Source organism: Corapipo altera, unplaced genomic scaffold (genome assembly GCF_003945725.1).
Source record: "Corapipo altera isolate COAL_440 unplaced genomic scaffold, ASM394572v1 48, whole genome shotgun sequence".
Lineage (NCBI taxonomy): Eukaryota > Metazoa > Chordata > Aves > Passeriformes > Pipridae > Corapipo > Corapipo altera.
In genome coordinates, this window is record NW_020884931.1 from 2701427 (window position 1) to 2724413 (window position 22987).

The 22987-nt window shown below is 42.2% G+C and overlaps 3 protein-coding genes and 1 non-coding gene across 6 annotated transcripts in view; 3 read left to right on the top strand and 1 right to left on the bottom strand.

Annotated features, from left to right (window-relative positions):
- Positions 1 to 4907, top strand: part of SPDYA (speedy/RINGO cell cycle regulator family member A) — an 8328-nt gene extending 3421 nt beyond the window's left edge. For all 3 annotated transcript variants that reach the window (XM_027659208.1, XM_027659209.1, XM_027659210.1), the window contains 3 exons: positions 1335 to 1506; positions 2632 to 2920; positions 4356 to 4907. In XM_027659208.1, the coding sequence (XP_027515009.1) occupies positions 1335 to 1506; positions 2632 to 2920; positions 4356 to 4444 (550 nt within the window). In that variant the 3' untranslated portion in view covers positions 4445 to 4907. The remainder of the gene's footprint in view (positions 1 to 1334; positions 1507 to 2631; positions 2921 to 4355) is intronic.
- TRMT61B (tRNA methyltransferase 61B) lies at positions 4630 to 11361 on the bottom strand. The gene is made up of 7 exons (XM_027659207.1): positions 10733 to 11361; positions 10526 to 10628; positions 7546 to 7736; positions 6286 to 6377; positions 5647 to 5882; positions 4943 to 5023; positions 4630 to 4745 (listed from the first exon to the last, which is right to left on the bottom strand). The coding sequence occupies exons 1-7, from the start codon at positions 11318 to 11320 to the stop codon at positions 4702 to 4704; spliced, it is 1335 nt and encodes a 444-aa protein (XP_027515008.1). The 5' UTR covers positions 11321 to 11361; the 3' UTR covers positions 4630 to 4701.
- WDR43 (WD repeat domain 43) overlaps positions 11319 to 22987 on the top strand; it is a 26160-nt gene continuing 14491 nt past the window's right edge. The window contains exons 1-3 of the mRNA XM_027659206.1: positions 11319 to 11537; positions 16128 to 16262; positions 18773 to 18894. Of these exons, the coding sequence (XP_027515007.1) occupies positions 11319 to 11537; positions 16128 to 16262; positions 18773 to 18894 (476 nt within the window). The remainder of the gene's footprint in view (positions 11538 to 16127; positions 16263 to 18772; positions 18895 to 22987) is intronic.
- Positions 19307 to 19384, top strand: LOC113954689. Its single transcript, XR_003530310.1, has one exon. It is a non-coding gene; the product is annotated as a small nucleolar RNA SNORD53/SNORD92 (small nucleolar RNA).

Genomic DNA, 22987 nt, shown 5'->3' on the forward strand with positions numbered 1-22987 from the left:
TCATCCATCTATCTATCATCCATCTATCTATCATCTATCTATCTATCATCTATCTATCTATCTATCTATCTATCTATCTATCTATCTATCTATCATCTATCTATCTATCATCTATCTATCCATCTATCTATCATCCATCTATCTATCATCCATCTATCTATCATCTATCTATCTATCTATCTATCTATCTATCTATCTATCTATCTATATCTATCTATCTATCTATCTAATCAATCAATCTATCTAATCAATCTATCTAATCAATCTATCATCTATCTATCTATCATCCATCTATCTATCATCCATCTATCTATCTATCTATCTATCTATCTATCTATCTATCTATCTATCATCTATCTATCTATCATCCATCTATCTATCATCCATCTATCTATCATCTATCTATCATCTATCTATCTATCTACAGGATTCTGCATTTATGGTGTTCAGACCATCTTTTTCCATAACAGCGCTTCTCAGATGCTCCGTTTGCACACTGGTGAGGGGACAAAGGTGGCTGTTCCTTCTGGGTAACATCCACAGAGCGTGGAGGAGGGAGCCCTCTGACTCCACTGAAGGGAGGAAAGCCAGGCCAGAACAGCAAAAGGCTTAGAAAGGGACAAAGGGTCTGGTGAGACTGGGACTAGAGGGAATATTGGGGTCAGGAGCAAGTGAGAAAACTGGGGAGGAGACTAAAAGTCCTAATTTTTTCAGGTGTGATTTACAGTTTAGTATCAGGTGGATCCAGAGGAAGTAAATATTTTCCTGTTGTCTGAGAGACGATCCAGAACCAAAAGTAGCAGATAGTGAAGGAAGGGAGAAATACGGACATTAAAAAAATCATTTAAGGTTTTCATTTATATCTGAAGGTAGACCTGTATTTATTTGCTTGCTGCTAATTTGATATGAGCAACATAATTGTCCAAGAATAGCTAAAATCCATAGAGTAGAAAACGTAAAGTTTAAGATTTCATATAATAGTTTAAAGCTTTATTTAGAGAAATAAATTTCAGTCAGAAACCCTTCATTTTAGCACAAGGGTTTCTTGTCAGTTTGGAGAAAGATGTCAGTTCTTGCATATCTACTAATTTAGGAAAATCTAGGGTAAAGCAATTTTTATAAGAGCTTGTTTTTATTTACCCAAAGGATGCACAAGGAACTGATTAAGAAAATATTGTATTCCAGAGAGAAGGCTGTATTTTGTTAGCATTTTTTCCTCACAATACTAGAAAAAAAGAAACACTTCAATATGTCTTTTAGTGTTAGAAATCACTCTGATATACTGATTTAAGATTTAATAATATTTACAAACACAAACATATATATGTTTGAAGGTATCTGGCAAACACAGTTGAAGAAGACCATGAAGAAGCAAAGTATGACATTTTCCCATGGGCTTTGGGAAAAGCCTGGAGAAAGCTCTTCCCTGATTTCTTAAGGCTGAGAGATCAACTATGGAGTAGAATTGACTACAGGGCTATTGTGAGCAGACGCTGCTGTGAAGAGGTAGGGAAGGGGATTTAATGTTGTAGATGCTGAAGTTACACCAGTTAACACCAGTCACTGGTCTACAGCTGTGCACAACTGCCTCCCTAAAGTGCACTGACAATCAATCCATGGGAAAGAATAGGTGCAGCTAAAATGTAATGGTTCATTTATCCTCCATGACTTTTTTTTCCTTCTGCATTTAAAATATAGTTTGAAATTATGTTTTTAAAGTAAGCTAGGATATTTTATATTGCACTGCTGTTAAAAGTTTCTGCTGGCTAGAATCTGCTTTATGCCAATATTTTTTATTTAAAATCTACCTTCATTTGTTTCGCTTCAGCCACTTTAGAGGTAACTTTGTGTGTGTGTTTGCTTTCAATCTGTAAGTTTGTACACAAGTAAAACCTTCAAATAAAAATCCCAGCAGCTCAGGTGAAATTTTAACGCCTTCAAAACTAATTATGCCATTTCAACTGACCTTTCGAGGTAAGAGTTTTTCACTACATTTATGAAAAACTTGGAAAGTTTTAACACTTTTAGCATTCTCTACTATTAATGCAGTGTTACAACCTACAATTTTCAAATATATTAGGAAGGAAAAAATATATTCCTCACTTTTGAGGCAGAATGTATCCCTGGAAAAGCCCTTGTCATGGTCTGAGTATATAATGCTTACTTAGAGCTGGCGGAAAAGAAAAGGGTTCCCTCTCTGGGGATGGGATTAGATGCTTATAGGAAAAGTACAAGGAATAAGGTGAGTGCAGAATGCTTTTCCCAGCATCTTCTCATATCATTAGTTCAGCGATGCTGTGAACAGGAATATCCATCTGGTTGATGTTTAGTAGTTAGTCAAAGACACCATCTTCTGTCCCACATGCAAAGAATGAGCTGGTGTTTGTGCTGATTCACCTGAACATACAAGGCTGCAAGTTGTTATCTTTCCACATCTGATTGGCATCTGGATTACTTATTTCTGCCTAAGGTAGCAAACTTTCTAGTGGGATAGAAGCAGAGAGATAATACATGATACCCACTTCAACTACGTCGTATTAATTCCCTGCCATACGCTAACTGGATCCCTTGTTTTCAGCGTACGTTTTCCCATCCCTTTTGTGTTTTCTGACCCAGTGGCTGTCCCAATAGGTGATGGCTATTGCTCCAACACATTACATATGGCAGCGAGAGCGTTCTATGCACCACAGTGGAGCCATGAGGAATCACTCTGATGAAGTCCAGCTGCCCCGGGGGCCCAGCGCTACCCCTACAGACTGCCTGCTGTGTGGCAAGAAAGGAAGATTTGTGAGACTGGGATTATCATCTTCCTCCTCATCTACCGACACTTTGGAGATGATGGAATTACATTCATCCCAGAATTCAAAGGACACCCTTCCGACTGAAAAAATGCTCGTTGACTCTCCTGCTTATGCCCAAGGTATGGTTTAATATTGCAAATAATTTCCAGTTAGTTTAGGCAACTGAGGCTGTATTTGCCTTTCAGAGTAGTGCAGGGACTTTTGTGTCCCTCCCTATTACCTTGGCAGAACTTTGTTTTTGCTGCCACAGATCCTTTTTCATTTTCACATCTTGTATCTTGACTTCCTGGAAGTACCAACTGCTTTACATTGAGTCTCTTCAAATTATCTTCATCTGCTACAGTAGATTTTGGGTTGCACTCCAGTCTATTTAGGCACTTATTACTATTCTAGCATTACAAATGAAATTGAAAATTCTATTTTAAACACTTAGGAATTGGTGGAAGAAACAATGAAAATACTGAGGTGTGTCATGTGAGTTAAAAGAGAGGGTGTTATGTGAGTTAAAGTGCTCTTGCTGGGACCACTGTTCTTAGAAAGGGCTGGCTGCTCAGTTGTGGTCATCAGTTTGGGCACAGGCTAAATCATAACTCACATTTTCCTTGCATCTCAATTGTTGACTTCATTTTCAGACTGGGGTACGAGCAAGAAACAGCACAAAAGTTTGTGAAAATTGGCGATGTGTTTGAATCTCTGCACATTAATCTACTCAAAGTAGCATCCTCAGCCTTTGCACGAGAAGCCTCCATTACATACAGAAGTTATGGGGCACACTCATTATTAAATAATTACTGAAAGTGGAACACACCTGAGATGTAAATCTCCTGGGGCAGCTGTATAAGGCTTCAGCTCTGCAAAGATACTTCCCTGAACTTACACTGGCAAGTTCCTAGTGTAGTTATTTAATGCAGGGTTAGTTATTTATTTTGTATTTATTTTGTATTTTTTATTTGGATGTGTTCTCATTAATATCCACTTTTCACTATTATAGTAAGATTGTGTTACTGCTTTTGACAGCTTTAGTAAAACTTAGTGATTCTCAAGGGACCCCTCAGCTTAGAAAAATTTGGCATTTGAATATTTCCTGAGATACAGAACAAGTTAGGTGTCTATGACACATCACTTTATAATTTAATGGGTTAAACAGCACCAGGTGCTCATGTGAGACCCTTAAACACTTAAAATTAAGTCTATTTTTACTCGAGAAATCTTGCTTTTCATATCTAGTCAGAAAAAATTGTGTTTACTTTGATTGTTTTGAGAATGTTTTATATAAAGCAAAGTTCACAATTAACCAGGCAACTTTCAGCATGAGTGGCAGAAGTGAACCAAAGCTGTTTGTGTCAACAACTGTCTTTCTCTTGAGATGAGCACAGCTTTACCAAGCAAGCAAATTCAGTGAATTTCAGTAGCTCTTTAAGTTGTGCTTTAAGAACATTGTTCTTCAAGAAACCAACAGTCACCAGCTGGTAGCCAACCAAGTATTCATTTAAAAGAACAGACTTTGATCCCTTGTTTTCTTACTAAATTTTTTTTTCTCCTTATTTCTGGTAGACTGTCAGAGACTGTCCAGCAAAAGGCAACCATGTAGCACCTTGAACCAAGATAAATCCATGGACTGGTTTATAAGCAATGAAGAATGAAATACAGCTGATGAGACAGAAACAGATGCTGTGATTTGCAGAACAATCTGTGCTGCATCACAGATGCACCAGACCTGATGATTCCCTTAAAACTTTTCCCTTTAAATAGTAGGTGGGGTTTCAAACTTCACACGCAGTAGAAATCAAAGCAGTCATTACTTAAAAGTTACACAACTTGCAAAATGTAGCAGCTACTTTGCAATGTTTTATTTTGTTCTGATACAATATTCAAATTAGCAGCTAACGCAGCAGCAGCATCAAGAAAGCAGCGGCCGAAACTTTCTCAGCTTGGTAAGGAATGCTAATCAAAAAAACAAAAGAAGTTACTCCTTCAGTATTTCAGTATGCAGTGATTATTTTATTATTATAAGTTTTATGATTTCATGACATAGTAACATGCCAAATGCTAGTACAAAAAAAAAAAAAAAAAAGTAGTACTTTCTGGAAATAAAATACCACTAAACATTTAAGATAAAAACCACTTTCCCAGTGTCTCACCTGAGTGACCTTCCTGCCAGTAAGACGGTCTAGCAACGTAAGGCACTGAGTGATACATTTCAGCACCATCAGAAAGTGATCCTGTGAGAAGCACATTTAGTTTGTTACTTCTTTCCCACAAGCTTAAGACACACATGCAGACTAGAGTTGCCAATGTGCACAGATTATTTTACCTGACAAATTCTTTATTTTTTTTTTTTTTTTGCTTCTGTTATGGTGCTTTGTTGTCACCTATGACTCTTTGCTCTGGTATGGATTTTGCAAATCTGTACTGTATATATCTCTATATCTGTTGTATATGTGTACATATATATGTGTATGTGTGAGGCATCCTCTTTGGGCAGCGTGACTTTTAAAGCAGAGCACACTGGCACTGTTTCTTCTATGGAATTCTTAAGTCCATCAGGGTCCTCTAAAGCAGCCTTAGGACAAATAAAAAAGAACTGAATTTTATTGAAAAACAAAAGTTTGAAAACAGTAGTAGAAGAGCCGTCATTCCTTATTGCAATGTATTTTCTACTTAGTCTAGATTATTAATAAGATATTTAAAATTAAACAATTACTATTGTAGTCTTTTGCAAACTTGACAAGGTCTAGGCTGTCCTTGTCTATTCTCAGCTGATCTAAGAAAAAATACTGCCTCTTCCTACACTGGATTACCAAAGTGCAGTAAGAGAGTGTCTCATGAGCAGTAATGTTCTTACCATTGTATTCGCTTTCTTTAAGAACTGCTTGATCCTCAGTGTGGATTTCTTCATACTCCTTTTGAGGTGGTTCTTCAATATTTTGTTGAGTTTCCACCATTTGGCTTGATTTGCAATTCTTGATTTGAGCAGGGAGTACTAACCAGTTTCTGTGAGTTACCTCAACAATCCTTTCACACAGAAAAGGAAGCTTGCAGGTCCGTATTCTGTCTAAAAGTTCAATAACCTGTGTGATGCTTTTGAAGAAATGCAAAGGATAAAGTAGTATTTCAAAAACTCAAATCACACAATCTCAATTCTAATGTGACTTTGTCACATTCTTTACCTTTGAGGTTATAAGAGTCCTTCAATTTTAGGGTAAAGGAGTAGCAACCTGACCACTGAATTTGAGAACAGTACAGTTACTCTGAGGATGTCAGAAAGTGGAGACTTCCACGGATCAGAATGAGAACATTCCCAAAGGAGAGGCCAAAGGATTTGGGCAAGTGTAATTTATACCGAGTGCAACTCCCTAAAGAAGTTACATATGAGGAAAAAAACCAAACTTTGCTAAACATTTCATTAATGCTGGATGTGAATTTTAAAAGAAGTTTGTTTTTGTGACAATGCCAGCTGTAAGTGCCAGAAGTAAATACTTACTTTGCTAAATACACAGCGCACACACCGCCCTGTTTCAGGCTGGGGTGTACAACAGGCAGAGCAGACTGAGGGTTAAGCATATCCAGAACTATCTGCAAGAGAAAGATACATTAATGTTTACTGGGAAAACATGTATATCTACCAATGTAATACAGCAATGCTTGGAAAAAAATGTTTATGGGAAATAGATGCATACAGCAGCAGTATGTAATCATGCCTCTCAAAAGCTGAGGTCCACACTTCTACAAAACCAAGTCCTTGCTACTTCCAAGTGAATTTCTACTAAAACAAGTAGCTTTTCACCACCCAAGCAGGCCTATAGGAAGTTAAACCTCCTGCTAACTACATTCCATAATGCTGACATTAATAAAAACTTTTAGAAGACTACGTTTACTAATACATATGAATACCTATTTCTCAAATGTAAAAGAAAAAAAAAAGACTGTTCAGGTGCATCTTTATAATGAAAAGAGCACACTATGGTATCAACATCTAACTTGCTTGTTGTTTCAAGATTTGAAACTCGTCTTTGGCAATTTATCCATCTTCTACTAGAAAGTTATGCAAACTGTAAGACAATGGGATATGCAGTATTTGATATTTCCTGTTGATTGTAAAGTTTTTTAAAATGGTATTTTTATGCCATATATACATTGCTCAAACCATTTAAAAAAATAGTCAGTTGTTTAAAGTATCTAGTAAGTAAGCAGTTGTAAGCAGGTTTTCTGCTTTACAGGGAAGGGCAGTTAACATAAAGCTGTGTTCCCCAGCATGTCTCCCTTTAGAAAATCTGGATACAAGAAGCAGGACAGGAGAGCAACCAAAGGCATTCTTTAACTTATGCTTGAGTTACATTGTCCATTCTATAAAGCTGACAGCAAAGTGGTTGTATATTTATACTTTTAATAAGGTTATGTATTCTTCTGAAATTTAATGCTTGAAATATGTATCTCAGTTATAAAAATATCAGTTTCTGACAAATACAAGGAAGTAAGTTGGTCTTTCCTTACAAGACAGCAGTAATTAATTGTTATACTTCTGTAGTGCAGCTTTATCACTCTTTCATTTGGGAAACCGTAACCGAAACCTTGACAATACTTGTAAACCCAACCAAACCCCACAGTGCTGCTTTCACTGATGAAGACGCGGTTGTTTTTTCTCACGTTAAACTAGACATGGGAATCCCGTTCTGAGTGTGAGCACGAGAGGTTTTAATTTACGCAGAAAAGATCCACGTCAAATGGGACTTTTTGGACTCACTGCGTCAAGTGTTACAGATTTCAGATCCGCAGCAGCCGTTGAAATGTCTCTAAGAACGAAGTCCACGTTATCCGGCCACTCGTCCGTGTGTCCTATTTCCCACGCGGTTCGCCAGTGCCTGTAATTCTTCTTGGCTAAATTATGATGATCATCTCTGATTTCATAACTTATAACACGTCCTTTGGGCCCAACTGAAAACAAACAAAAGACACTACACTTAAAAAAAAAAAAGCGCAGCCTACAACATAAGGACACATTTATATCTCAACCTCACTTTGGGAAATAATCCCATAGGAGGCAATCAATTACCATCTATTTTTTTCTTTACATTTAAAACAAACATATGCAGAAAAAGTGCCATGTTAGTTCTTTTACAGACACAAATCCATCAACCCACAGATGAAATAAAGCAGTTGCAGTAGTACAGACTGTTCCCAAGACGTCCTCCTGAAGTCACTCCTGCAGCAAAAGACAACTTGAGCATCTGTGGCCCTATCACATCTGTGGCCCTATCACATCTGTGGCCCTATCAGCCTGTGATTCTCCTGCCAGAGCTACCAGAGGCACCAGCTGAGAACGCTGCAACAGTGGTCACAGCTCACAGATGATATAAAGCTGACAGACAGTGACTGCTTCTGTTGTTATTGAGATTTGAAACTGATAGTTCTAAAGTTTTTTGACAATCCTCGTTCTGTGCATAGTTTGTTCTTCATCTGTTTTTTCCTCAGGGTTGGGGAAAGGCTAAGAAAACTGCCAGACCTGCTCACTGATCTCAGCCCCACAGACAAGTTTTCAAGTGTACTCTTTGACTTACATAGGCTCCTGTAATTTTCCTGTTATTGTTTGCAACAGCAATAAATTATTTTATTAAGTCTAAATTTACTATCCTGAAGTTTACCATGTTCAGTCCAATACACAATGCTCCTCATAAAGGACACATTACCAGGCTGTCTGTGTACTGCTATTCTATCCTTGTATTACTCCCACTCCTCAAAGCTATCACACTGTTGGCTTTTCCCTCTCCTTGCTACTTTGGAATGGGCACAGGCAGCTTTCAGCAACCACCAACTCAGAGGGTCACGTTCTGTGTCCTTCTAAGCTACTTCAGTCTGAAGTTGCCAGGCTCCTTCCCTCACCTGTGTGATCCCACTGTGAATCCATTCAGACAACAGAATAAAAGAAGCAATTATTTCCCAACAGTCGCTCCTTGATCCAGCTCAGCAGACAAAGGCTGGAGCCAACATGTAGGAAGGGAGGGTTTCAGCAGGTTGCCTTGGATCACCTTAAGCAGTTGCAGAATTGCAGCACCAAGTCTTTATTACTTGAGATTATCAGTTTAGAAATGTCAGAAGAATAAAACTGTTCACATTGGGGGACAGTCTTACTCATTCAAAATAACTCCTACATTTTGTAACTGACTTTTTAATGGGAAAAATAAGATCTAGTTAAAATAAATAGGCAAAACTGTTTGTTATTGTGAAGCTACAGTATGTCAGGCTTAAATACATCGTATTGTCCAGTTTTCAGGGATCTTAAAGTCATGGCAAATACCACAATCTTAATTTTGTCTACTACTGCATGTCAGTAGTTTCTGGGAGTGATTAAAGAAAGAATGGAAAAGAAAACAATGAGTAACACGAAGGGAGGAGATTAACAAAATCTGTTTAATCAATGAGAATTTTGGAAATTAAATACTTCCATGGACCACTAGATTTAAATTCCAGCATTTACCTGTGTGGCAGCTGTTCTTCTTGTTGGGTACCACAGTATTTTGAAGTGCTGAAGGGTACAGAGTAAGCCCACAAAGGTAGAACAACCCGTAAACATTTCACAGAGACAGCATAGTCTATAATGCAGCCTTTTAATGAACAGTGGGATATAGTAAAAAAAGAAATGTTTCACAGCTCAGGTATTCAGTTACTCTGAGTGCCCTCAAGCAGTGAACAAAAGCCTTCAGAATATGCAACTTGTGCCTTTCTGCTCTGTCAGTTCAAGATGATCCATGATGAGGTTCTTGTCTTTACCCTCCCATGTCCTTTACTATTGCAAACAGTGGGGGTTTTGTTTCCTTTCTTTAAGGAATCTGTTCTATCAGGAGCTCATAAATCAGATTATCCTGAAACGTGATCCACTAAGAGGGTGCCTACAGATGAGCTGAAGCTTAAGGCTGAGGTTTCACCCTCACTCACATGGCTGAGTGCAAAGACTCTCTACCTGTCAGAGCACTGAGACCTAGATCGAAGCAGGCTGGCTGTAACGTGAAAAAACAAGTGTGCACACACAGAGGCATTCTCACTGGTAACCAGCAACTGGATTACTCACTTGGTCCATTAAGATGAGGAAAAAAGAAACTGAGAAAAGCAAGATATTGGAAAAACTAGTATGATTAACTCAAAGCCAAAAATAATTATGGCTGAAACTCAGCTTTCTGCAGGGCCTTCTGTAACTGTTTGCACCACAGCCCTCTAAGTAGTCAAAATGGTTTGTAGTCCCTGTCCCGGCTCTGGTGTAACTTTCCTTCAACAAACTATGTCTGAACATGTGAACTGCAGAAAAGCTTTTAAGAACGATATCACAGGATCAATCAGGTTGGAAAAGACCTCTGAGATCATTGAGTCCAACCTCTGACCAAACACCACGTTGTCTAATAGACCATGGCACTGAGTGCCACATCCAGTCTCAAACACCTCCAGGGACGGTGACTCTACCACCTCCCTGGGCCACCCACTCCAATGCCTGATCATTCTCTCTGTAAAGAACTTCTTCGTACTGTCTAAGCTAAACCTTCCCTGGCACAGCTTAAGACTGTGTGCTCTTGTCCTACTGCTGGTTGCCTGGGAGAAGAGACTGATACCCACCTCACTACAACCTCCTTTCAGGTAGAATAGCACTATGAGAACCATGAGTATTCAGTCAAAAGGAAGGCAAGGTGTGATAAGGAAATGAATAAATTCTGTGCTTTCTAAAACCAGGTCCTCACCTGCCCGTGACAGAAACAAGCTCATAGCGCCAGAACCGCTGCCGGTTTCTAGCACGGTGTCTCCCGGGTGGACATCCATCATCGTCAACATCGCGCTCACGTCCTGCGGGGGCGAGAAAAACCACGGCACGGTCACCAGCCTCGAGAAACCGAAAGGCGAGACCCTGCCAGCGACCTCCCGGGTCAGGACACTTGGTCCCCACCCACCTTGGGGTAGGCGATGGTGGGTCCCCGCGGCATGAGCAGCACGTACTCCTCCAGCGACGGCCGCCTCAGCAGCAGCCGCTTCCCGGCCGAAGTTCGCAGCACCTGCCCGGGCATCTGCCCGATGATGTCGTCGTGGGGCAGGACCCCGCCGGGGCCGGCCAGCACCGCCCCGCCCGCCAGCCGGCACATCACCTTCAGCGTCCTGTGGTCCTTCTTCCGCAGCTCCGCCAGCGCCAGCTCCCCGGCGCGGAACGGCGCCGGGAGCGCTCCCGCCGCCTCAGCAACCCCACCCCGAGGGGCTGCGGTGGTGGCCGCCGCCTCGTCCATCCCCCCCTCCTCCTCCTCCTCCTCGTCGGGACGCTGAGGCGGCGGCTGCGCTGCCGCGCACCGCGACACCGCCGCCGCCTCCTCGGGCGGCAGCAGCCGCCTCACCCGCTCCAGCGGCGACAGCGAGGCTTCCCATGCCCTCCTCCGAGGCCTCCCTAGGGCGGGAGAAGAGAAGGAGGAGGAGGATGATGATGAGGAGGAGGAGGACGAGGAGCGGGAGGCGGCGGGCACCGCCCGGCGCAGCGCGCGCAGGGCCCTCATGGAGAGGCGGGAGAAGCGGAGGGAGCGCCTCGCGCCGCCGGCGCCCTCGCCCCGCGGCCGCCGCCTCTTCGCCGCCTGCGGTCCCGACGGGCGCCTCCGCGTGTGGGACGCGGCCGGCAGCCGCCTGCAGCACGAGTACGTGCCCTCCGCGCACCTCAGCGCCGCCTGCACATGCCTGGCCTGGGCCCCGCCGGAGGGGAGGCAGATCCCCGGCAAGGTGAGGGGAGAGGGGATGGGGAGCGCTGAGGGGGGGGTGTGTGGGGATGTGTGGGATGGCGTGTGTGTTGGAGGTGGGGAGGAATGGGGATGGTGGAGACCCCGAGCGCAGCCCCTGACGCGTGGCCGCGGCCCGCTCGGCTTCACCCCGCCCTCCCGGCGCCATGTGGCCGGGCGGGCCGGGGAGCGGGGGAGCGGCGGGCCGGGGTGAGGGTCCCGCGGGCCCCGCCGGGGGCTCGGGCACGGACACCGCCCGCCCTCCCCTTCGCCCCCACGGCGGTATGGCCACGTGTGGCGCGCCCGGGGTTTGGGGGGTAAATCCGCTTCTCCCCCCCCCCCCCCCCCCCCTCACTCCCGCCATCCTCCGGCCCGGATGGCGCTGCACAAGGTAAATTTCACGTGTTGGTGGGGGAAGCTGCTCTGGGGGTTTTGTTGGGTTTTATTATTTTTTTTTTTTTAAAACACAAACAAAATAGAAAAAAAATTAGCGGAAGCACTGACTGTGTAAAACCATCTGCCTCTCGTGTAACCTGCACGGAAGAAGCCTTCCTTGAAAGGAGCAAGGTACGTTAACTTCACGGCGTGCCTTGCCTTAGCCGAAAAGGTGGTGCCGCAGAGCAGGTCGGCTCTGTGCGCTCACTTAGTTCACATTCCCGTAAAGGCACTGTCTCCCCACACTTCCTTACCCTTGGAAGTACTCCCGTGGAAGCTGCTACGCTGTCTCTGATGCATCTTTCAGAGCCCAGGAATCCTGCAAGAAAGTATTCAGTAGTTTCTTTCACGGCACACATCAGAGAGCTTGGGTGTTCTCCGCCTTGATCAAGGTTTAGTTAACTTCGCTTCAGGTGAACACTGAACCTGAAAATATCTGGAGTATATGCTGAGGTACCTTTTTATCCTCTTTATGTTGAAGTAATCCTATTTTCTTTAGCTAGAATATACCATTTCCTGAGGAAAACAGATGTATCACTTGAAAAAAGTATGTGAAGTCCACTAAGAAGTAGGGAGGGCTTTTCAAAGTGCGTTTTGGTACATCAGCAATTCAGTGTATTCAAAATACTGTTAAGAGTATTTCAAAAGGTGTAACACATAGACTACCAACCCAAGGGAAAGCAACGTTGTCTCACTTTCCTCAGCTGAGCAGCTTAGTTCCTGAACTTCGAGAGCTCCCAGGACATGTGAAGAATGTGGCAGAAAGGGTTAGATTTATATTGGCCTGAGCCTGTTCATCTGTCACGTAACTTTGAAGCAAAAAAGAACACGTGCATTAGTTGCAGAGCTGTAGAGGTGGTTCTTTGCTCTTAAATTAACTGAAACTGGCTTGTAAAAATGGGGTTAATCTGTCCTGTGTGGAGTAAAACTCAAGCTGAAACTGCACTGCTGTGGTGCCCTAAGTCAAGCACAGGAGGTTTCTGAGTGGCTTTTAAAATCTTTTGTTTAAAACAACCCCCTTTTCTAGAGATCTACCCCTGAGACCCACAGGTCCTTGGTTTTAACCTGGCTTAGGGTTGTATGAAAATGGACCTCGTCAGACACCATTTGGCCACCTCTCAGTGCTTTCTAATCCAGTATTTTGAGTGCTGTCCCCTGCTTGAAAGTTGGTATGTTTTCAAGTGGAGCTGGAAAACATACTGTTTGTTGGAATAATGATGCCATAAACCTTTGTAAATCATTGGTTTATCCTTAGACTGAGCTGAAGAACTAAAGCTTTGATGGTTCTGCCAAATACATTTTATTAAATGTGTGTTTTCTGACATTCCTTAGTCTTATTTTTTGCTGGAGAATTGACATCTGTCTAAGTAGTACTAGTATTTGGTGTTCAGGGGTAAAACTGTGCCAGTAGATATCTATAAATGGTGTTTGGCCTAATGACACCTAAAGTAAGTATGTTTTGGGCTGCTGCCATGTTAATGAAGGCCATGTGTTACAGGGGAAATCAAGTTTTGAACTGCAGGCCCTGGAATTGCTGATGCAGGAGTGGCTTATTGGGATGCTCCCTGCCCATGTGCTTTCACAGTGTCAGTGCTTCCCACGTGCAGTGTTCATCTCCTGCTGTTCCATGTGGTGCCTTGTGCAAGAGTGCACCTCCAGCATTCAAAATACCTTCCACTTTCTTCCTAACAAGCTGCAACTGCTCCATCATCATCAACTGCCAAGACCTTTAGATTTATCCCCATTTCAGTGATTTAAGTGCTTTATTTCACATGACAGCAGCAGAGATTGGATTTCAGTTTAGAAAGAAAAGTCAGTGAAGTAAGAGCATTAGGGGAAAATGCATGCACAGTTCCTTTTCAAATAACTTCCTTTAACCATCTCTGCTAATTAAAACACTTCTTTTTTAGGCAAAGTTGAAGGATTTCTAAATAAGCTTGAGCTTCCATAAATAATGGAAAAGAGAAATGGAAATGGAAAGAGAAATCAAATGACAAGGATACTTAGTATAGTTCAGCTCCCCTATCCTGTCCATGAGAACAGGGTGCTCTTCTTTTTAAGACCCTGATCCATAAGTGAATCCCACATGGATGTGCGTTTACTGCAGTTGGCAGACTGTCTATGGACTAATGTAATGCTGGGTAGAGAAGTTTGATTGATTTTTTTTTTTTTAATAGTTCTTAGAGTGTTTTCTCAAATCATCTCAGACATTAACAGGTGTCTGAATTTTCCACTGGCATTTCTTCATGCAAAAATTTCTGACTAAATACTCCACTCATACTGCTGATAAAGGATGGTCAGTAAAGAAATGCATGTGAAAAAAACCCTTGACTTCAGGAGGAACCTTCACTGCCTCCTGCTTTCTTCTTGGCACTGGAAATAACTGTGCACTTTAGTGGGAATTCTGGTGTACCTTTGGGTTGTTCCAAGGGAAATTGGCCATAACAAACTGGAGGGTGAACAAGTTTTAGTTAAAAGATTTATGCAAGGGAAGAGAATAAATCTCTTCTTAATTGTGATTTTGCTTTGTCCTGGGAGTGTGTGGGGTAATTAGTAAAACTATATAAAGAGATTAAAAAGTACCAGAAAACACATAAATTGTACTTTCATCTCCACTGTCTTTGGCCCTTGCCTTTGCATGTCAGATAGCAATTTGAAAATTGCTTAGTTGTCATTGCTGCCCCAAAATCCAGTAGTTTAGTCTTTTCTCTTAAAACCTGCTTGATTTACTTGGTTGTGCTTTGCAACTGTGATGGTTTTTCAGCATCTGTATTTGTAATATTTTATAAGCACTTTTCTTTCCAAGGAAAGATGAAGCCTAAACTAATACTTGCAAAAACTGCAGTGTAATTTTTCTCAAGAGCCTGCTTTTGATATAAAAGTTATCTGTATTTTGGTATTTCTTGGCCTAAACCAAGATGCTCTTCCTTACCAGGTGCCTGTGTTAAATACAGAGAAAAAGCAAGTCATGCTTCAAAGAACCAAAGTTTTTATCCTGCACTGTTAAACACTTGTACATCTTAGTTGTGGTGAAAACTCCCAAATCCCGATTGTCATTATATGTCTGGACCTGAGTAGAAATTATGTGTGTTCACTGTGTGATGTCTGTTGTAAGGCAGATGAGCTACACCACATGGAACTTTCATAGAGCTGGTTGTTCACATTATATCAGTCTCCTTTGGCTTCTTCTGGCTGCTTGTCAGTGCCAGCAGACCTGTTGTGTAGAGGAAGCATTAGTTTGCATATAATTTTTAAATTGGAGAGAATGCTTTGCTGCAATGTAACAAATGTAGGAAGACTTACTAAGGTCCAATTAAAAAATTTATCAATAGCATTAGGGATGTTTTTTTCTTCTGAAGTCCTTGAACAGTGTTTTTATTTTCTTTTTTTCATTTGTGTGTGTGTGTGATTAGCTATGTGGGATTAACCCAGTGAGCTTAAATGGAGTGGCTTCTTCTGCCCTCTTTATTTTAGTTTCACGGGAGCCAGTTTTATTCCTCTTCCCCTTCCCAGTGATGTGCTGCATTCATGTGTTTTTGGTTAAGAGAGATGAAGTAAAATCCCTCCTTGAAGTGGCTGATAGCACTTGTAGAGCGAGGGAGTGAAGATTTAAGAATTGCCTGATCGTAGGAGGACCTCTGGTACTGACAACAGGACCTGGGCAGAGCACTTACTTTCAAGTACTGTCATTTCCCTCTGTGGAGTAGGGTAATACTTTTTTTATAGGAAGCATTGTGAGCAGTTAATGTTTGCAAGACTCTTCTGAATAGTTTTTGAGAAACAGACAAACAAAAAAGATCATAATCAATCATTGCCATTTTGGGGGTGAAGTGTTCTGATTGTGTTAATCTTTACTTCTGCCTCTGGGACCGGAACTTTGTGAAAGACTTGAAATGTATTTCCTCCCCTCATGGATAAGGTTGGTAGGGTAGCAAAATGGCCTCCACCAGATGTTTCCAAGTGACTCAAAGCAACTTTGTTACCTTGTACACGGAGGTACAACATGAACAGCTAGGCTTCTGTGCACTTCAGTGTCTTCATTTTGTGTCTGGCTGGGTCTCAAACTTAGGGAAGTTTTTTTCCCCCTCTGCTTTACCACTGTGATTAGCCAGTCAGACTAATTAATTTTACGGTTTCTCTTTTTTTGTTGTTTTTCCAGGATGGCCCTCAGAGGAAAAAACGGAAGTCTGAAGTTGGAGAAGTGGACAAGCAGTTAGATATCCTGGCTATCGGTACAGCAGTTGGTAGCATTTTGTTGTACAGCACAGTAAAAGGAGAATTACAGAGCAAGCTAGTAAGTAATACAGTCTTCATCACATGCTACCAAATACTGATGGTTTTGGTCAGTTTAGACTGAAAAATCCTGGTTTTGTAGTTAATGGAATATCTTAACATTGTCCATGGATTTGTTATTTTGCATTAAAAATAACGGTAGTAATGTAATGTTTAACCTGGAGAGTTAAATCCTCTGTGAAAGTGTCATACCCTCAGTTGCTGCATGGTATTGTTGGAGAGAAGGGCAGTGCTCATCCAATGCTTGGGAAGGTGTCACACTGATAAACTTTTCTATAAACTTACCTCCCTTGTGGAAGCTTTGGAGGTCTCTCAGCACATTGTCTTTTATGAATGATACAGACTGACTTGCATTTTGCCTTTCCAGTTGATAATGTCCCTGTTACTTCCAAGTACCTTGGCTTTAGTCTTGAGTTACATAACAAGCAAAATAAATCCACATGAATGGTTGTGCAGTATTTTGAGATACTTGGGCATACTTTTGCTTCTAAACTGTTAGTTATATGTACAGTGATAAATATACATGAATTTAGAGAAAGCACAGTGGCTAATGAGTATCAACTCTGTTTTATGGAAAAACTATTTATGCTTGAAAACTGAGCAAAATAAAGATGTTTTCAGGTTAAAGTTTAGTTTCAGTTGGTTTGAAAACAGTGGCTACTCTTCTGTAGGAGCAGATGTTATTTCACGAGTACTTTGTTTTTATAGGTAGGTCAAATTACTGTTATTAGAATAAGGGACATTACTTTTAGCTGTCCTTATTGAACAGAATATCTTTCTGCAATGTGGTTTGTTTTGCTCAAAGCTGATTTGCAGTGACACTTCTGGGAGTAGTCTGAGCAGGTTGTTAGTGGTCCAAATAGTGAAATTTTATAAACTGCATGAAATATCTTCATAAACAATTGAAGGGTATATATGTGGATCTGCAAAGATTTTGGTTATTAAGAGGAGCGAGTGATACCCCCTATAGGGTCTTGTGATCTGATGGTAGCTTGCTCTTGAATGCTGATCTGAAAGGGGAGGCTCCTCATTTCTGAGGGCCCTTAAGGAAGCAGGCACTTAGATGACTGTCAGCAAGACGCCTGTGCTAGCCTTTCCTTTGAGTAAATTTGATGCTGTTAGCCTTGTTTGGCTGTGTATATGAAAACAGTAGGCAGAGCAATTTTTTGTGAATTCTGAAGTCCTGGAAAAGTCACAGAATCATAGAATATCCTGAGTCCCAAGGCCCAAATCTTCTCTCCTGTGGCATCTCACCCTGAAAGGGAAGGGAACATGCAGGTGCAGAGATGCTTGTGGTCAAAAATGAATGACAAAAGTCAGAGGGTCCACAAAACCTTAGTAGTAAATTACACACTTGGCATGGAAATCAGTATAAGTTAGTCTCTTCTAGTATAAAAGCATAGCAGTGGATTTTGAATAAGGGGTAGGGTGAAAGAGAAAAGAGAGATTAAAGAGTGGGAGAAAGAGCAAAAGATGGATCACCAGTCCTGGCTCCAGCGTCAATCCAGTTGATGGGGTGTCCAGTGTCCTGGGGGAGCCACTTGGGCTTTGTGGGGGTCTGTTTTTATAGACAAGTTCTCCCCACCTTGGAGCCAAGTTTCTCACTTTATGTGCAGTTTAGTTACCATGTACAATTTGTTCTTCTAGACCTTTCTGGAAATGGATTGGAGGGTTTTGGAGGTCTTTGATGGTCTTGATCCCCCCTACTAGGTGGGCCTTTGGTCATCAGTCAGTACCCGCTTCTTGACCTCATTCCCACACTTGGGCTGTGCTGTGTTGTGCTTACCACCAGGAGCCAGAACAAGGACATTTGTCCCAGAAAAGTGCTGCCCTGCCTTCACATGGCCCCCTTCTCCATTCACATCCTGTTCTTTCTCACAGTGTGCTCTTACCAGCAATCCTTGGTGGGCTCCATGGCTCTCCGATGGCTCTCGGTGTCTGAGACACACGTTAGCCCCTGATCTTCTAGGCTTCTACATGGCCCTGCACAGGGGCCACCCCAAGAATCACACCATATGTCTGAAAGCATTGTCCAGATGCTTCTTGGACTCTGGCAGGGTTGGTGCTGTTACCACATCCCTGGGGAGCCTGTTCCAGGGCCCAACCACCCTGTGGTTACTATTTTCCTAAAATCCAAGCTAACCACCCCCCAGCGCTGCTTCCTGCCATTCCCTTGGGTCCTGTCACTGGTCACCACAGAGAAAAGATCAGTACCTGCCCCTCCATTTCCCATTGTGAGGAAGCTGTAGACCACAATGAGGTCTACCCTCAGTTTCCTCCTCTCTAGGATGAATAAACCAAGCCAAAATACTTATGTGTATGTATCAAAATATGAAATGTCTTTAATTTGTATAACTTTATATGTATGTTGGTCTTTTAAACCACACACACTCTTCAAGTTGCTAATAATTTGAATTTAATTCTTGAAAGAGCACTTTATTCACATTGTTGGAGTGGGGAAGACTCAGTAGTCAAGATACTTCAGTGAGTTGACACTCTTACCTTTTGTAGGATGGTGGTCATGACAGTAGAGTAAACTGTGTAAGATGGCATCAAGACAACTGCTGCTTGTATAGCTGTTCAGAGGACAAACACATTGTGGAATGGAACACACAGACCTGCAAAGTAAAGTGGTGAGTGATGCTGGTTTTCAGTCAAATTTGTTTGCACTTGCTTTTGTGTATTTCTTCCCTTGCAGGTTTTAATGAGGCCCCTTTGGAAGTGGTGCACTCTGCTATCCAGGTTTCATGCCCACTGTGCAGAATTGACTGTTGGCCATGATTTTTCTGAGATTGGAAGTGGTTTTATTGAGGGATGAAAGAGTAATTGTCATCCTATGTGTATTGGAAGGACTAGATGAAATTGAGAGGGATTTGGTTCCCTCCACACTAACTTTTAGTGGGACTGAAAGACTAAAAGTCGCTCTAAATGATGAAAAATCTAAGTTCTAGATAAAATCCTCAAAAATAGAGTGCAGCAGATACTGTAAGACCTCATTTATCCCGTTTAAACCTGTTACATGCACCTGGCTTTGCTCAAAGGGCCTTGCTATGATGATAACCCACTTGGTTTCGCTCACTACTGATGTGCAGTGGGGACAGTTCCACTTGGCTGTCTGAGCAGGCTGCTACTGTTGAAAGTACTGTTGAGCAAAATAGAGCTTAGTACAGAGTAACAAGATGTCTGTTGTGGGCATTTACTTTCTTTTGTAATAAAGTCAACCTGTTTTTAAACTTTAAAGAAGAACTCAAAGTTTCTATTAATGATCTTGGTTATCTTTCTTCAAGAAAAGCCTAATATGTGATGGCCCACTGATCCTTCTCTTGATTTTGTTTCTCTTTCTTCACATTTCCCGCTGTTGTTTTATTACTGCAGCTCTCTTGGTTCTGTTAAGGTTGGCATGGGCGCTGCAGGCAGCCCATTGTCAGCAGCCTCTTAAGATTCCCCTGAAAAAGGCATGCCTCCTTAGATTGCATTATGTTGAGACACTGACATAAAGTACCAGAAGACAGCTGCAAAATCTCCTTCTAGCCTTTTCTTTTTAGGGTTAAACACACCTAGTTCCCTCATCTTTCCCTCTTCCATTATGTACTCTAGTCCCTAAGCTGCTTTCGTGGCCGTCCATTGAATTTACTCCACTGTGTCAGTGCCTTTTTTGTACTGCCCCAGACTGGATGCAGTGCTTAGATGCAGTTTCAAAAGAGGTACACAGAGCAGAGGTATCACTTTCCTTGACCTGCTGATGACACTGTGGCTAGTGCAAATCAGTATGCAGTTGGTCTCATTGCTACAAGGACTCCTTGCTTGCTCATGTTCAGCTTGGCTATGAGGACCACAGGCTTTTTTCCTGCAGAGCTGCTTTCTAACCATTTGTCCCCAGCCATTTGTACTGGGTTTTTTCCATCCCACCTGCAGGACTTTACATTTTCCTTTGAACTCTGAGATTCTGACAGCCTGTTTCTTCTCAGGCCTGCTGAGATGCCCCTGAGTAGCAGCCCTACCTTCCAGGATATCAGCTGCTCTCCCTGATTTGGTATTGAATGTGAGCTTGTTATGTGTGCATTCTGTCCTGTTTTGAGATCATTAACGAAGACCTGGGCAATTACGGAGGATATTAAGCAGAGTTGGGATGTCCTTAGTGACACCAGTAATTGGCCACCAGCTGGTCTTCATACCAATGATCACAACTGTTTGAACTCAGTGATGCAGCCAGATCTTACCCTCCTTAGAGCCCATCCATTCAGGCTTTGTATCTCCAGTTTGGCTGCAAGGATACTATGTGAGACATTGTCAAAAGCATTGCTGAAGTCAAGTTAAATGGCATACGTGGCTCTCTTCCCATCAGCCAAGACAGTTGTCTCATTAAGAAGACAATCAGGTTGGTTAGACACAATTTGCCATTTATAAATCAATGCTGGATGTGCCTGGTGACTTTCTGACCTTTCAGTGCCTGGAAATGGCTTCCAGGTGTTTTCATTGTATAACCTTCCCTGTTGTTTCCTGGATTCTCCTTCTGTGGATATATTTTTGTCTCCTCTCTTTTTTTTTTCAAGTCATCAGAAATTTTTCCTGAGTCTGTGTGACTACTCAAAATGGTAGCAGGGTCTTGTAGTAACACTGGTCTTAGGAGTTCTGGATGCATCCCATTCAATCTTAAGGAGTCACATGTGTAGAATTTAATGCTGTGATCCCTAATTTGATGTCCCTTCACTATAGCGGGTGCTAGTTCTGACTCTGGCACAAGCTCAAGAACATGGGAGGCCTGCAAGACATTGCCCTCCAGTGCTTTGGCCTTTTCTGTGTACTGAATGTGTCCCTACACCATTCAGCATCAGCTCTGTACTTTCCTCAGTCATCATCTTACTGCTGCTGATGTGCTGTGTGTAGGTGTCCTTTTGTTGGCCTTCATATTCCCTGCAGGCTTGAACACCAGCTAAGCTTTGGCATTTTCTGTTGCTGCATGCCTGGACAATATTTCTGTATTCTTCTGCGTAATCTATCTCGACTTTCACCTTTTGCATACTTTTTTTTTTTGTTCTTTTGAGTTAAGTCAGGAGTTACCAACTTGGCCATACCAGCCTCCTGCAGGAACTGGTGATTTCCTGCTCATTGGAGAGGACCCTTCTTTTGCTTTGAGGAGGTTATCCTGGAAGAACAACCAGCTTTCTTGGGCCCCTTTTTGCTGGAGGGCAGCCAACCAGTGTGATCCTGCCAATCAGTTCTCTGCATAAGTTGCAGTCTGCTCTTTTGAAGTCCAGCATTGTAATTCTGCTGTTTATATTGCTCTTGTTTTTTTAGGGTCCTGAATTCCATTGTCTTGTGGTTGCCATAGCTGGAGGTTGTAGTGCTTTCTTTTTCCCTTTTGAGTGGCTGATCCAGTAAAAGTCACCTTTCATAGTATGGTTGCCAAGCACTTGCATCAAGACAAGGTCTTCAGCACTTGCCAGCAGTTTTGGACTGCATGTGCACTCCTGTGCTGCCCTTCCAGCAGTTACTGAGGTGGTTAAAGCCCATTAAAGGAGCCAGGGCCTGGGATTACAAAGATTTATCAATTTCTTGTTTACTGGACAGTCTGTAACAGATGTGCACTGCTGCTCCCTTGTTGGTCTCTTCTCATACCTGCAAGTTCTGCAGTGGCCCTTTGCCTGTTTCAGAGGAAAGCTCTGTGCATTCATGCTACCTTTTTATGTGGAGAAACCCCCCTCTTCTCTTTGCCTTCCTGGCATGTCCTTCCTGAAGTGCATTCATAAAGATCCTTGTCTTGCAAGGCATCCAGCTGTTGTTCTGTGAGCCCAGTGAGATCAAAGCTCTGAATTCACCCATGGACATCTAATTCACTCTGTTTGTATTCCACAGTGTGTGTGTTCATGTACAAGTACTTGAGATGGGTCCCAGACATGCTGCTTTCTTGGGAAACATGAGAATTTCTGCTTCTTCTTGGGTGTTTCACTCTGCTCCTGTCCCATACCAGGGACCACAGAGGGGGAGGCTGTGGTTATGAAATATAATTAGAGGCATTGTGTTCTTTCATTTTAAAGATGGCAACAGAAAATAAGTCCTGGAGTATATAGATTAAAAGTACACGAGCCATATAACATCATGGTTCTTATATGAAGATTTTCTCTGGTAATATTATCAGTCATACCTTAGGTGCCTGAAATTGGGAAGAGTAGAAGAAAACAATTCTCTTAAAATTTTACCTACTAGAAGGAACAAATATCTATAATAGTTGCTCATGCCCAATGTCCACGTGAGTGCTTGCATTCTCTAACACTTGTCAGGACCTGGAAATTAGTATTTGCATAACCCACAGAGAAATCAGGATGATTGCTCCTGGCATAGAGAAGCGGTATTCAACCTTTTTTTTTTTTTTTTTCCATTTGCAGGCTTCTAGACATGTTTCTGTAGAGGTGTGGACTGCTAGACAGGGAATAGAAACCGTATGCCTTTAGTCTTTTCTAACTACTGTAGGAGTACTCTGTAGGGCCACTTCAGGAGGTCTGTGCAGCACACACAAAACCTTTGGCAGAGGGACAAGCTGTTGGGGAAGACAGAGAGGCAAGATAAAGTGTTGTAGAGAGGTAGTCTGAAACATTCTGGATGACTTCTTGTTTCTCTGTAGCTTTTTCATGTCTTGAATGCTCTGACTACTGCCAGAGGCATTCTGGACATCTTATGCAGCTTCTTGTTTTATGAGATCCTGTTTAAAACTCTTTCCAGTTAAAA

Coding starts and splice junctions, on each gene's coding strand:
- TRMT61B (XM_027659207.1), bottom strand. CDS start 11,320: ATGAGGGCCCTGCGCGCGCTGCGCCGGGCGGTGCCCGCCGCCTCCCGC. Junction 7,737..10,525: donor CTTGTTTCTGTCACGGGCAG/GTGAGGACCTGG, acceptor GTTTGTTTTCAG/TTGGGCCCAAAGGACGTGTT. Junction 4,746..4,942: donor CTGGCAGGAAGGTCACTCAG/GTGAGACACTGG, acceptor TTTTTTGATTAG/CATTCCTTACCAAGCTGAGA.